The 15,185-nt window shown below is 41.8% G+C and overlaps 1 protein-coding gene across 7 annotated transcripts in view; it reads right to left on the reverse strand.

Annotated features, from left to right (window-relative positions):
- Nucleotides 1–250: 250 nt before the first annotated feature.
- Nucleotides 251–15,185, reverse strand: part of DCUN1D3 (defective in cullin neddylation 1 domain containing 3) — a 51,843-nt gene continuing 36,908 nt past the window's right edge. For all 7 annotated transcript variants that reach the window (XM_045195477.2, XM_045195475.3, XM_045195474.3 and 4 more), the window contains 2 exons: nucleotides 5,505–6,040; nucleotides 251–4,094 (listed from right to left, as the gene is read on the reverse strand). In XM_045195477.2, the coding sequence (XP_045051412.1) occupies nucleotides 3,611–4,094; nucleotides 5,505–5,935 (915 nt within the window). In that variant the 5' untranslated portion in view covers nucleotides 5,936–6,040 and the 3' untranslated portion in view covers nucleotides 251–3,610. The remainder of the gene's footprint in view (nucleotides 4,095–5,504; nucleotides 6,041–15,185) is intronic.

The raw sequence follows: 15,185 nt of genomic DNA on the forward strand, positions 1-15,185 counted from the left end.
ACTAAGCAAACAGAGATGTAAGGAAAATGGAAACTCAGGTAACTAACAAACCTAGTAGTACCTTCCTTGCAGTTCTTGCCTTATAATTGTATAATTTGGCCTATTTTGGGATTTCACTGCATAGAAGACTTCACTTTCAATGTGGCATACCAAACACAGTCCTAAATACAGAGGTTTTGTTTTTCAACCTTTTAGACCCAAGTTCTTATCCTGGTATTTTCCCACCACTGTTAAATACAATTTGGCTTAGTCTAATAGGAGGCCATCGCATGACCCGTGACATCCCACACCCTTCATGTTCCGGCCTCTGGGAGATGATCTGTTTCAAAGACCATCTAATACTGTGTGGCTTAAGCCTTTTAATATTGAAAACAATGCCTCTCAATTGGATTTCCTTGGGTCTGGGAGCTTGGTTGAAATTTGGATCTTTACCCAGCTCTAGACTTTTCTTATGAACTCAGTATGGAGTCTTGGAACCAATTCATACATGTGGGCACATCTGGCAGGGGGATGAGGGGGAACTGCCGAGGCAACCAGCTCAAGCCCAGCAAAATACTATTACAGGAGGTGGGGTTAAGAATGAAACATGGCAGGGATGGGGAAGAGCAGTTCAACAAAGTGACACCATCTCCTAACAGTTTTCAAATAAATTGCTAAAGAAACACCACAGAAGCTCACAAAGCCATCTGCCAAAACCAAGCAATTTGCCAACACATGAATTCAGTCTGTACTCTCCCTCAGATATCTGCCTGTTTTCAAAAAGGCATCTGCATCCTGCCCCTCCACACCCTATCATACTTGCTTAGCTGAGGGGCATGCATTTGGCCTCCTCCACACAGTTCCTGCTCTTTAAGTACAAAACCTATTTATAGGGTAAAGAACAGGCTCTTTCATTTCCCAGAAGTACAACAAAACCCTCCCTACACGCCCACCTTGGATCCCTTTGCAGAAAAACTGCATTTTCCTGTGGTCATGAGACTATTGAAGCACTGGACCAGAGCTACTACAGAATTCCTTGCATCAGGGACTCAAACTCGGAAGGAACTGGTAAGTCCCTCCCTTTTCTAGTTTCTTAATTTATATTTTTGTAACAACTATATCAGTAAAAATATAACCAAAAACAATCTTTAAATGGTTCTTCTGTGGGGACTGGGGAAGCTGAACAATTAATTAAAAAACAAAATCCACCTACTACAGCACACCTAATGCATGGAATGCCTTCTGGTAGGCTGGGGATGGAATTCAGTGCCTCTCCCAAGTCTTCAGAATCCTTGGAGCCTCCCTCTTTTGTGCACTTCTCTGATCTGGGACAGAAGGAACCTTTATCTGGCTAGGAGGAGCCTGCCTTTTGCCATACTCTACCTTTACCCAATTCAGAACTGGGAAAAATAGGGGGTTGCTGTCGAGATGAGAAGTCTGTGTGGGAACTCCGAGTACAACTGAACCCAGAGCACTAGCTGGGGTCCCTAGAAACTCTTTATACGAGGATCTTGTGTCTTAGGTTAGAACAAAGCCAGACATGTGGACTGAGATCCAACCCTCTTCCAATTTCCAGCAGTATTGCCAATTGCTGTGGCTGACCTTAAATTTCCCCATTGCTCCACTAAAGGGACAACTGTCAGGTTTAGGATTATAAAAATCAAATTCCAATTACATTCAATGCCAATTTCAGAAAGACATCAACTGCAGAAACTCCTTAAACAATCATTATAAAGATGGGAGCCCAAATCCATAAGGCTAGTAATAAACTCAAAATAAATTTCTGCCCAGGCTGAGAAACATACCTGGGAGGGAGATGGGGGTAGCTAGGGGAGGAAACTCCAAATGTTCAATAGACAAACTCTTGTTATTTCAAAAGTATAAATATTTTTTATAAGTTTTTATTTAAAAGATTCCCTTTTTAATCTGTTCCAAAGTGTTGAAAGCTGAACTGTACAGTACCTGCCACCCACTCTTCAGTTCAGTTTTCTAAGGACATTTTTTTAAATGAAAAAATGGCAAGAAGACCCTCTACTGCAACGAGGTAGGACCAGAGTCAGCTCCTGTGTGGCAGTTTGTCCAAAGCTGGCCTCGTGGAGCGAGCACGCAGAAGAGTCTGGGGAACTGGGCCTCCCTCTGATGAGGAGAAAGCTGAGAAAATTCATTTTCTCTTTAGTGAAAATGGTCCAAACACAAATTTAAAAGCCTCCATTATGACATTCCCTGGCACTCTTCTTATACTTTATACATTGAAGGCAGCTCCCTCTTTTATGGCCAGTTTTAGCAGGCAAAGAAACAGGAATATAGACACATATACATGTATATATATATATATATTTTAGATAGGTAAAATATATACATATCTTATATATGTATATATACATATTTGGGTGGAGGGGAAGGAAGGAGGGTCATGTAAACCTAAACAGTCATCACATTACCCCAAATGAGCCTGATAATAACAGAGAAATAATAAATAACGCCTAGGGGTAAGTGACAACATAGGTGCAGCAAAAAGGGAAAGGGCACACATTTAACTACTCAATACATGTCTGTATTTGTTTGGCAGAGTTCAGGCCAGCCCCAGGCTTTTGCACTTGCCAGACAAGTAAGTTGATGATACTCAAAGTGTTTTTTAAAAAAGTATTCCAGCAGAGCTCCACACCACAGTTTTCCTTCAAGTCAGGTGGCCAGCAGGCAGTTTTCCGACCACCAGAAACAGAAACTTTGGCTCCGAGGCAAATAAAAAAATGTATTTCCACTTACAACATGAAAATACAGAAAATTCACCAAAAACAAAAACTATCAAAGTCTACTTCCAGCAAAACTGAGGTAGCACTGCTTTCTCTGCATTCAGTACTTAAGTGGTTGTTAAAGTATGTATTCTAAAATCACTGCTCACTTGACTGACAGGTGCAGCACGTTGGTACATAAACTCAACATGAAATGCAATGGGTCAAAGAAGGAATGAGCAAGGAATGTGAGAAGGAAGGGTTTCAGATAAATTCGCTTAAAAGGGGGTTGTCACCAGACTACAGACACTCGGCTGGCCTTGACTCTCAAGAGCTTTTACTCACCTGGGAATTAATGCAATATGGTTAACAGTTAACAATGCTAATCAACTCTGTATAAATCTTTAAAAAGTATTGTCACAACCTAAATTCAACCATGTAAACAGCACTACACACAGTACAGACCTGCCCTGAAAAACACTATGCAAAACTGAGATCTGGCACTGCATTGTTTGCAATGTTAATTCAACCTAACTCATCCATTCCCCACCCTGCTCTATGTCCTCCCCCATAAAAAAAAAAAAAAAAATTGTGCAACAAATGGCAGGCCAATGCTATCTGAAGGATTCAAAAAAAAAAAAAGAAGATACACAACATGTAGCCAGGTTCAAATATTTGGGGGGACCCCAAAAAAAGAAATAACCAAAATAACCAAAAAAAAAAAAAAGAGAAGAAAGTGCCTAAAACATGATACAGCATTTTAGAGCCCTTTCAGATACAAGGCAGAGAAAGGTGTAGAGTAGAAAATATCTGGATATTAGGTAATTTCCAGAAAGGTCCAATTCCTCGGGTGGCTCCAGGACAGTGGGCAGACCCTCATGGCTGCCCGGAACAGAGCACTAAGTCTGCTCCTGGGGACACAAGCCCAAGGGCCCTGAGCTGAGCACACCTCCTCCAGCCCCTTCACTTTTCCTCCGCTCCATCTCCCACTCCACAAAGGTATCGAAGAGACTTGGCCAGGCCTCATCTTCACTGTAGTTGCTGAGGTCGGGGCCAATCACCTGAGTGAAGTTAAGGAACATGTTCCAAGTGTCCCGGGAGATGCCCTTGATCCCAGAAGGGTTCTCTGTTAGGAAGTTTAGCCACTGGTCCAACACTGGAGGATTGTTCTGGGTAAAGACTAACTTCCACAGGGCAATGGCTATTTCCCGATGCAGTGACCGCTGCCCTTCTTCAGAATCCAAGCCAAACTGAAATGTAAACCGGTAGAGATCCTTGAATTTGTCCTCTTGTTTGGCTTCTATTAAGAGGCTGGGGAACTGAGCACAGATCCCATCAATGCTGTCTGCACTTATTGCTTTGCAGCCATCAAAAAACTCCTTCCTGCAACAGGAAGTAAGAGGCATAATTAATCATTGTAACAAGAATCATTTCCTGTGAGGCAATACAGTGTAGTGATCAGCACCATGGCTCCGGGGCTGGGTGGCCTGGGTGTGAATTCCTACTCTTCTACTTAGGAGTTCTTTTCCTTATCTGTGAAATGCTGAGGCTACTATATTACTTCACAAGGTTTTGGTGAGGACAAGTTAATATATGTCAACTGATTCTAACAGTGCCTGGCACATGGTAGACAGCTGATAATGGTCTATTCATTCATATATTCACCTTCCCAAAGCTAAACTCCCACTCCTTGCCCTGCTTTCCATCCTACCATAGTGACTGAGCTTCAGACTCTTCTCCCATATGGGGCCCTTCCTGCTCTCCTTTTGATTCTCTGAGTGTGGTTTTTAGAATATTCTTGGTGACTGCCAAGGGATATTTCTAAAGCCAAAGATTCTGCATGAACCTTGGTAACTGCCACCATACATCAGAGTTCTATTATTAACAAACAAAAATTGTGTATGTATGCTGAATATCTGTAACACTTTCAGCTCAAAATATGGTCTCACATTGATTATCTTCTTAGACTATAGTATCCACTAAAGATACAAGGCCCCTGAGGTCTGTTGGGTAAGCTACCCAGGGGCTAGAAATTATAGGAGGGGCTTCTCAAAGTAAATTTTTTTTTAAAGATTTTATTTATTTACTTTTAGAGAGTGGAAGGGAGAGAGGAAGAGAAACATCGATGTGCGAGAGAAACATCAATTGGCTGCCTCTTGCATGCCCCAACTGGGGACCTGGCCTACAACCCAGGCATGTGCCCTGACTAGGAATTGAACTGGCGACCTTTCGGTTCACAGACTGACACTCAACCCACTGAGCCACACCACCCAGGGCTCAAAGTTAATTCTTATTTATCACCAAGCACTTTGCAAACCACACCTCAGGGTGATCCTGCCATGTCCTCCCTGACAAACAGCCTCTATAGGGATGTATGACTATGATGATGTGCAATTACTGCTCGATAACTGGGCCAGCTGAGGGCACTGTGTGAAATGCAGTGACAGAGGCACTCACTCTATAGGCACTCTCAGAGTCTGGCAAAACAAGTGCACAATAAATATCAAGCAAATGCAGGAACTGACAAGTAGGGGGGTGAAAGGTCTGAAGCAATAGTGAGGCTGGGCAGCAACTTGGCAACAGGGCTCAACATGGATTATACCTCATTTAATTTCAGGTAAAGATGGTAGGTGCCCAGTTATTTAGAGGCTGAATAGCTTTAGAGTAATTTGACAGAGACAAAGACTTACCCAAATCCTTTGAAGCCAACCTAGTTTTATCCTAGCTGGGCACCACTGTCCAATGGTGCTCTCTTTCCTTCTCTGCTCACTTGGAAAAGTATTTGTGACTAACCTGGTAAATTTGCACATGGTAGCAGCCTGGAATTTCCAAGCCAAAAGCAGCACTCGAAATTCCGTGGGGTCAACACATAGGTCACTGCAAAAGCGCTCCATGCCTTCCTCCAAAATTGCATCTTCCCGCTCATCCTTGTAGCGCCTGAACAGTTCTTCCAACCGCTGCAAAGAAGACTCTTCGGCATTGGACTTGGGCTCCCTCCCAGCATCTCCTGAGGATGTTGGCAGCTGGCAGGCCTCAGTGGCAGCCTCTGCCTTCTTGGTCCCATTGACGAGGATATCCCCACCTGGCTTGCCACAAGCTGGCGGCTGTTCATCGCGGTGGCCTGCACCTCGCCTGTTGTGTGACTTGCTGCTGGGGTCTCGATCTCCATTCTTGCTGCCCAGGGTTGATGAGGGATTCTTGCACTTGGTGACACACTGGCCCATGGTACCGGTAGCCTGGCCTCTAGAGTGGCCCCTTCTGGATCAGATGCCCTTGCTGCCACTGGCCCTTGAATCTCAACATGCCATCAGCCAGAGGAGCCAGCCAAACTGGAAGGAAATTATAGAGTAGTCACCACTGGACAAGGAAAAAGGAAATGCAAGCCACCCTCAGGGAACATGGGATGGCACATGGAGCCAACCACAAACCAGGAGAAACCCTGAGCTCATCAGCACCTTCCCTGTAAGGCAGTTCTGTACATTCACCTTAGAAATGCAGTGGCTATACAGCACATATGGAGAACCAATACAGAAAATTCCTAAAATTCCTATAATAATATAGGTTACAAAGACACTGATTCATGTGCAGAATGCATCAAGGAAAACTATACTTTTGCCAGAAATATTCTAGAGGAAATCTGTCTTGCTAACCTGCCATCACATAAGAAAGTTATTTGAACATGAATTAAACCAGAAGGAGCATGTAAAAGTTCATCTTCTGGTCTCTGAGGTCAAAATTCTCAGATTTCCTTTTCAAGTAGGATGAATATGAGAAGGGGTGTCCACATCCAAGACAACTATAGATTTCATAATGAACTGAAGATGAGGTAAAGGATTTTACCTCAAAGGATGAGGTAGAGTCAAGGCTACAAGGAGAGTCCTAGCCAAAGAGCAAAGTAAAATTTGTCTCTGATCTCTTCAGAATCCTTTCTGAGACTCCCGCATAGTAAGTAAAATGCCCTTTCTCCACTTTAGGAGCCATCCACAAAACCTGTAGTCCATGTCAAGGTTCCCAGTCCCCGAGCTGCTTTCCTCACCACCTCGGGTCCTCTGCAAGGTGGTATGTAGGTAGAATGCAAGCCAAGTTCACACAACCTATTAATGTCTTATAAGCCTGCAGACCCAGTCCTCCAAGAGGGTGTCTCCAAGAGAAACATTTCAAATAAAAAAACTAACCCTACATCTACAAGAACTGGAGGAACAACAACAAACAAAGCCCAGAGCAAGTAGAAGGAAGGAAATCAAGATCAAAACAGAAATAAATGACATAGAGACTAAAAGAACAATTCAAAGGATCAATAAATCCAGGAGCTAGTTCTATGAAAAGATAACAAAAAATCGACAGGCCTTTAACCAGAGTACTCAAGAACAGAAGAGGATGCAAATAAATAAAATCGGAAATGAAAGAAGAGAAAGTACAACAAATACCACAGAAGTACAAAGGATTGTGAGAAATTACTATGAACAACTATATGCCAAGAAGTATGAAAACCTGGGCAAAATGGACAAATTTCTAGAAACATATAATACTCCCAAACTGAATCAAGAAGTAGCAGAAAGTCTGAATAGACCAGTTAACAGCTGACGAAATTGAAGCAGTCCTCAAAAAATTCCCGGCACACAAAAGCCAGGGACTAGATGGTTTCCCAGGAGAATTTTACAAAACATTTAGGAAAGAGCTAACGTCTGTCCTTCTTAGACTATTCCAAACAATCCAAGAAGAAGGAAGACTCACAAACTCTTTTTATGAGGCCAGCATCATGCTAATCTCCAAAAAGACAAAGACAATAAAGAAAGAAAACTAGATCTCCATTGCTGATGAATATAGCCGCTAAAATGTTCAACAAAATATTGGCAAACCAGATCCAGAAATACAATAAAAAGGTGATAAACCACAGTCAAGTGGGATTCATCCCAGGGATGCAAGGATGGTACAATATTCACAAAAAACAATAAACATAATAGCTTCTTCTAGCCAAAATGGAGGCATAGGTAGATACACTTTGCCTCCTTGCTAAACCAAAAGGACAACAAATTTACGAAAAAAATAAATTAAAAAAATAACCAGAACTGCCAGAAAATCAAACCGTATGGAAGTCCAATATCCAAGGAGTTAAAGAAGAAACATTCATTCAGACTGTTAGGAGGGACAGAAACAGGCAGCCAGGGCAGGGAAGACTTACAGCAAGGTGGTGGCTGAAGGAGAGAGTGGTCCCACATTTGTATGTGGATAAACAGGGAGGAACAACTAGGGAGAGAGAGTCTAGACTCTAGAGACTCTAGACTGTGCAACCCAGGGTTCCAGCACAGGGAAATAAAGCCTCAAAACCTCTGGGAATAAAAACCCATGAGGGTTGAGGCAGAAGGAGAAACTCCCAGCCACACAGGAGAGTTCACTAGAAGACACACAGGGTCCTAAGACCTACAGAAAACCACCCTCCTGGGAATCAACATCATAAGAGCCCAATTTGTTTTTGGGTAGTGGTGGAGGGGACTGGAAGCTGGCAAGAGCTGAACAAGCAGCATTGTTTCTTCCCTCTTGGACCCCTCCCCAACATACAATGCCACAACTCAGTGACCTGAGTTGACCCACCCTGGCAAATACTTAAGGCTCCACGCCTTACTACATAACAGGTGCACCAAGGCAAAAATATATGACCCTAATGAAAGAACAGATCAAAGCTCCAGAAAAAATACAACTAAGTGATGAGGAAAAAGCCAACCTATCAGATGCACAGTTCAAAACACTGGTAATCAAGATGCTCACAGAAACAGTTGAGTGAGTGTAGTCGCAAAATTGAGGAAAAACTGAAGGCTATGAAAAGTGAAATAAAGGAAAACGGACAGGGAACAACCAGTGAAGGGAAGGAAACCGGAACTCAAATCTATGGTTTGGACCAGAAGGAAGAAATAAACATTCAACCAGAACAGAAGGAAGAAACAAGAATTCAAAAAAATGAGGAATGGCTTAGGAGCCTCCAGGACAACTTTAAACATGCCAACATCCGAATCACAGGGGTGCCAGAAGGAGAAGAGGAAGAGCAAAAAATTGAAAACTTATTTGAACAAATAATAAAGGAGAACTTCCCCAATCTGGCAAAGGAAATAGACTTCCCGGAAGTACAGGAAGCTCAGAGAGTCCCAAAGAAGCTGGCAAGGAAGCACACACCAAAGCACATCATGATTACATTACCCAAGATGAAAGGTAAGAAGAGAATCTTAAAAGCAGCAACAGAAAGGGAGACAGATACCTACAAAGCAGTTCCCATGAGACTATCAGCTGATTTCTTAAAAGAAACCTTGCAGGCAAGAAGGGACTGCAAAGAACTATTCGAAGTCCGAAAGACAAGCACCTACATCCAAGATTGTTCTATCCAGCAAAACTATCATTTAGAATGGAAGGGTAGAAGAAGTGCTTGCCAGATATTAAGTTAAAGGGACTTATATAAGGAAAAGAAGATCAAAAATATGAACAGTAAAATGACAACAGCCTCACAACTATCATCAACTGAACCTAGAAAAACAAAAACAAACTAAACAAACAAACAACTAGAACGGGAACAGAATCACAGATATAGAGATCAGACAGAGGGTTATCAGCAGGGAGGCAGTGGGGGAAGAATGGGAGAAAAGGTACAGGGATAAGAAGCATAAATGGTGGGTACAAAATAGTCAGGGGGAAGTTAAGATAATATGGGAATGATGGTGGGGGTACAGGGTGGATGGGAAATAAAGGGTAGAAAAAAATGGGACAACTGTAATAGCATAGTCAATAAAATATATTTAAAAAATAAACATAACATCACAAACAAAATGAAACACAAAAACCACATGATCATATCAATAGATGTGGAAAAAGCATTTGATAAAGTACACCACCCATTCATGATAAAAACATTCAGCAAAGTGGAAGTAGAGGGAGTATACCTCAACAGAGTAAAGGCCTTATATGAGAAACTTACAGACAACATCATAATCAACAGACAAAAACTATAAGCTTTCACCCTAAGATGAGGAACAAGGCAAGGATGCCCACTTTCACCACTTCTATTCAACATAGTACTAGCCACAGCGATCAGGTAAGAAAAAGAAATAAAAGCCATCCAGATTGGAAAGGAGGAAGTAAAACTGTCATTGTTTGCAGATGACATGATAATATACACAGAAAACCCTCCACCAAAAAACTACTTGACCTAATAAGTGAATTAGGCTAACCAAAAAACTACTCGACCTAATAAGTGAATTTAGCAAAACATCAGGATATAAAGTCAATATTCAGAAATCGAAGGCATTTTTGTACACCAATGAAGAAATATCAGAAACAGAAATCAGGAAACAAAAAAACATTTGCTATAGCAACAAGAGAAATAAACTACCTAGGAATAAATTTAAACAAGGAAATAAAAGATCTGTACTTATAAAACTACAGAATACTGAAGAAATTAAGGAAAACACAATAAATGGAAGCATGTACCATGTTCATGGATTACAAGAATTAACATCATCAAAATTCCCATACTACCCAAAGCAATTTATAGATTCAATGCAATCCCTATTAAAATATCAATGACATATACAGAATAAATATTTCAAAAGTTTATATGGAACCATAAATGACCCTGAATAGCCTCAGCAATTTTGAGAAAGAAGAACAAAGTAGGAGGTATCAAAATACCTGACATCAAACTATATTACAAGGCCACTATAATCAAAACAGTCTCGTATTAGCATAAGAACAGACACATAGATCAATGGAACAGAACAGAGAGGCCAGAAATAAAGCCATGCCTCTGTAGTCTATTAATATCTGACAAAAAAGGTAGCTTCATAAAATAGAATAAAAATAGCCTCTTCAATAAATAGAATGTACCGGTCCATGCATCTGGACCGGTACATGGGAAAAAATGAAACTAGACCACCAACTTACACCATACACAAAAATAAACTAAAGATGAATGTAAGACTTAAATATAAATTGTGACATAAAAGTCCTAGAGGAGAACATAGGCAGGAAAATCTCAGATATCCCACATAGCAATATTTTCACTGATATTTCCCCTAGGGCAAGGGGATATAAAGGAAAAATAAACAAATGGGACTACATCAAATTAAAAAGCTTCTGCACAGCTAAAGAAAACATCAACAAAATGAAAAGGGAACCTACCGTAAAGGAAACCATATTTTCAAATGGTACCTTGGTCAAGGGTTTGATCTCCAAAATATATAAAGAATGTACACAACTCTACTCCAGGAAGACAGACAATCCGATTTAAAAAATAGGCAAAGGATATGAATAAGACACTTTTCTAAGGAAGACATACAGAGGGCCCAGAAACATATGAAAAGATGCTCAGCATCACTAGCCATCAGAGTGATGCAAATTAAAACTACAATGGGATACCACTTCACACAGGTGAGAATGGGCATCATAAACAAAGCAAAAAACAAGTGCTGGAGAGGTTGTGGAGAAAAAGGAATCCTGGTGCACTGCTGGTGGGATTGTAGACTGGTGCAGCCACTGTGGAAAACAGTATGGAATTTCCTCAAAAAACTAAAAATGGAACTGCCTTTTGACCTGTCAATTCTACTGCTCAGATTATACCCTCAGAATCCTGAAACACCAATCCAAAAGAACCTATGCACCCCAATGTTCATAGCAGCACAATTTACAATAGCCAGGAGCTGGAAGCAACCTAAGTGTTCCTCAGTAAATGAGTGGATGAAAAAACTGTGGTACAAATGTGGTACACAATGGAATACTACACAGCAGAAAGAAAGAACTGCTAATCTTCATGCAAGCATGGACGGAACTGGAGAGCATTATGCTAAATGAAATAAGCCAGGTAGTGAAAGACAAATATGATCTTACCTGCAAGTGGAACCTAATAACAAAACATAACCAGAGACATGGAAATAAAGAGCAAACTGACAGTAAGTAGAGAGGTGGGGGTAGGGGATAACAGAAGAAAGAAAGGGAAGAGCCAAGTCAACTAACATGTATAAAGGACCCATGGACATGGACAACGGTGTGGGGATTGATGGTGGGAGTGGGGGACTGGGCAGGGAAGAGCAACAGGGGAAAAACTGGGATAACTGTAATTGATCAATTTTTTAAAAAGGCTGTCTCCATCTTAAAAGCAGGGCTGATTTATGCAAATAAAATCTCTAAATAGTAGGAAAATTGCTACATGAAAAAGTCTACATAAACTCATCATGGTGGTTTATTACTAATGTAATTAAAAGGTGTTTTTTTATTTTTTTAAAGATATTTATTGATTTATTTATTTCAGAGAGAGGAAGGGAGGGGGAAAGAGGGAGAGAAACATCAATGTGTGGTTGCCTCTCACGTACCCCCTACTGGGGACCTGGCCCACAACCCTAGGCATGTGCCCTAGACTGGGAATCGAACCAGCGACCCTTTGGTTTGCAGGCCAGCACTCAATCCACTGAACCACGCAAGCCAGGGCCAGAAGGTGTATTTGAGTGAGACAATTTCCCTGATGACCTTGTCTACTCAGGACTCTTAATTCTTACTTCCGACTAGTCCACTAGAAGATCCATCTACAACTTAATACAGACGATCCTTGACTTACGATGGTTCAACTTACAATGCTACAAAAGCTGTATGCATAATAAATTATGTGAGATACACTTATTATAAAACAGCCTTTGTGTTAGATGATTTTGTAGGCTAATATAAATTCTGAGCATGTTTAAGGTAGGGTAGGCTAAGCTGGTAGGTTATGCCTGGTAGGTTAGGTGTATTAAATGCATTTCAACTTACGATATTTTTAACCTGCGACAGGTTTATTGGGGCAAAACCCACAGTAAGTGGAGGAGCACCTGTACTTACAAAATTTTACCACCTTCTGTAACTCAAGGTACAATGTTAATAGGATTTAGACCAGGAGCCAGAAATATAACAGGGAAAGTGGACCAACCAATATCAGTACCATGCCTCAGCTCTAAGAACCTTCAAGATATAAGTTCAATGGTCTTAGGAGACTCATAGTAGGATAAAGGGTGCTTTTTACAGAAGGTTGAAGCTTTGAACTTTACAGAAAGAACTTTAGCTTCCTCCAAATAGTGCCTGGATAAATTCGAGATTATCATCAAAAGGAATTCTAAGGGAAAGTCTGAGTGTACATGTTTAAAATGAAGACCAGAATCATTCTGTAGTTATTGGAGACTCATTGTATCAGGGTGTGTCCTATTCTCCACCCTCAAAAAGAATAAATGAACAGAGACATGTCTACGTCTATACATGCCCTCAAAAGACTCCAGTTTCACTTAGGCTTCAAAAACCCACTGAAACCCTTAAACAGTTTTTGATGTAGCAAATGACAGACCCTAATAAGTATTTTTAAGTCTTTTTATGCTTTAAGAAGAGTTCAAGAGACAAAAGCATAGTTTATTAAGCATATAAGGGAAGCAACTGTTTGAGCTGAATTATCTCAAAACAAGCAGGAATATACCATGTGGCAGGTCTGATTTCCACATTTGTGTTCCTAAATACTAGAGCGCTGAAAGAAACAAAAGGCCCAGACTCCACCCTCCCCTCCATGCCTGCAAACTGGCAGCTCTAATTCCAGGAACCCTGCTCACCAAAGTCTGTTGTTCAGCTCCTGCTGCTGAGGGAGACCCAGGTACCAGGTAGGGTAAGAGGATTTCCTGGCCTCCCTCTGACCCACCTACTTCAGGTTACTCACCCCACTTCCACCAGATGGATGTGTCATTGTACCAGCTTCCTCCAAAACCTTGTGCCAAGGCCTTAAGGTAGGGGCAAAAAAGGTGGGATTCCCAAAGACCCCAAATCCAACTTACACACTCAGCCCCCCAAGTTAAGAGCATCTTTGATGATCTGATACAGCAGAGCCAGCTGAAACCTGAAGGCGTTTAACATGCCGAGCAGATGAGAAAAAGGGGAAAATCAATTTAAAAAGATGATCAATCAGGAAGTGCCGGCAGTACATCCCTTTCTTTCATTCTGGCCCCTTCTTTGAAATACCCCCATTCCCGCTAAGTATTGAGGCAAGCGGTAGGCTCGAGACAGGAGAAAATGTTTTCATATATGACGGTGAGGACAGCTGCCTGACTATGCAGTGGACTCTCTTCTATTATGTCTACCTTCTAGTTCTGTTCCCACGCTTTTCCCAGGATCAATCACAGTGCCCAACCCTGGGTCCCAGGCTGCCCACACTTTATTTTACAGTTGAAATTTTTCCTGGTCCCACTAGCTGTTGGCTAATAGCTAATAATAGCAGTTATCAATTATTGAACACTTGATATCATGCCAGACACTAGTGCTAAGAAAAAGCACTAGTATGGACATTAAAACTCATATATCTTTATCACAACCCCATTTAAAGACAAACTGAGGCACAAAGCAAATTACCTAACATCACAAACACAAAACGTGGTATGTCTGGCTTGAGGAAACCATAACCGTTACCTGCTGAGCCCACCAGTAAGAGTGTACCTAGGGGAAATGCCACAAACAGATGGGTCCCAAGCTTGGGAGTGTTACCACACAATCCCAGAGTACTGAGTCTTTCCATCGGCCAGTCACTGGAAAGAGAGTAACATGTGGTCTGTGCCCAGTACTCAAAGAAGGTGTCCCACTCACTTCCCTCTCACAGGCGAGTCCTTGGTGATCCAGGTAGGCCAGATGCCCTTGGGCTCAGCCTCCCAGAGGTGGGAACTAAAGTGATTCCAGAGGCCCTAACCCTGTGAAGCTTCAGCCCACTAGTATGGTTCAGAGATCTAGCTCTGCCAACGGTGTCTGACCCCGACTGACACCTGAATTTCCTCAACTTGCAAATATGATCTGCTTCACTATTGTAAGGATGCATCAGGAAATGCAGATAAAGAGTACCTGTCACACACTGTCTCCCTACCTCCTGAAGCCACTTAACATGACAACTATTATCAGCCAAGTAGTATCTGGTTAGCCTAACAGAAACCCCAGCTTGTCCCATCTGAACAATGGGCTCCAGGCTACCGTTTCCCAGACCCTACCAGGACATCAACCTCTCCTTTACTCACGTACTCGGGTCTTATTCAAAAATAGTCCCTTGAACCATGGCACTGATCCTGCTCAAAGGCACCACTGCCCAGAAATACCTGGGAGATCAGGTTCTCCATAGAATAAGACTCCTTGTGACAGATCCTGAATAAAATCAAGCTAAGTACTGGCTATTCCCTATGGACATTCTGAATCGCTGGTCACTCCCTGTCCAGTGGACAAGCTTCCAGCCAGTTCCGGAGTCCTTCCCTTTCCACTTAGTCCCAGGTCTGTAAGTTTGCAAAAGACAGGATTTCTAACTACTCATTTATACTCATTTAATGGAAATGCCTTCCCATTCAGTCCTCCTGCTAAGTGTCTGAAGTGAACAGTCTGGGCACTCCAGAATCAACTATCATCAGTAACAGCATCACTGTTAATGAATACCACTCTATTTATTAGTACATTATA

Source organism: Desmodus rotundus, chromosome 1 (assembly GCF_022682495.2).
Source record: "Desmodus rotundus isolate HL8 chromosome 1, HLdesRot8A.1, whole genome shotgun sequence".
NCBI classification, from domain to species: domain Eukaryota; kingdom Metazoa; phylum Chordata; class Mammalia; order Chiroptera; family Phyllostomidae; genus Desmodus; species Desmodus rotundus.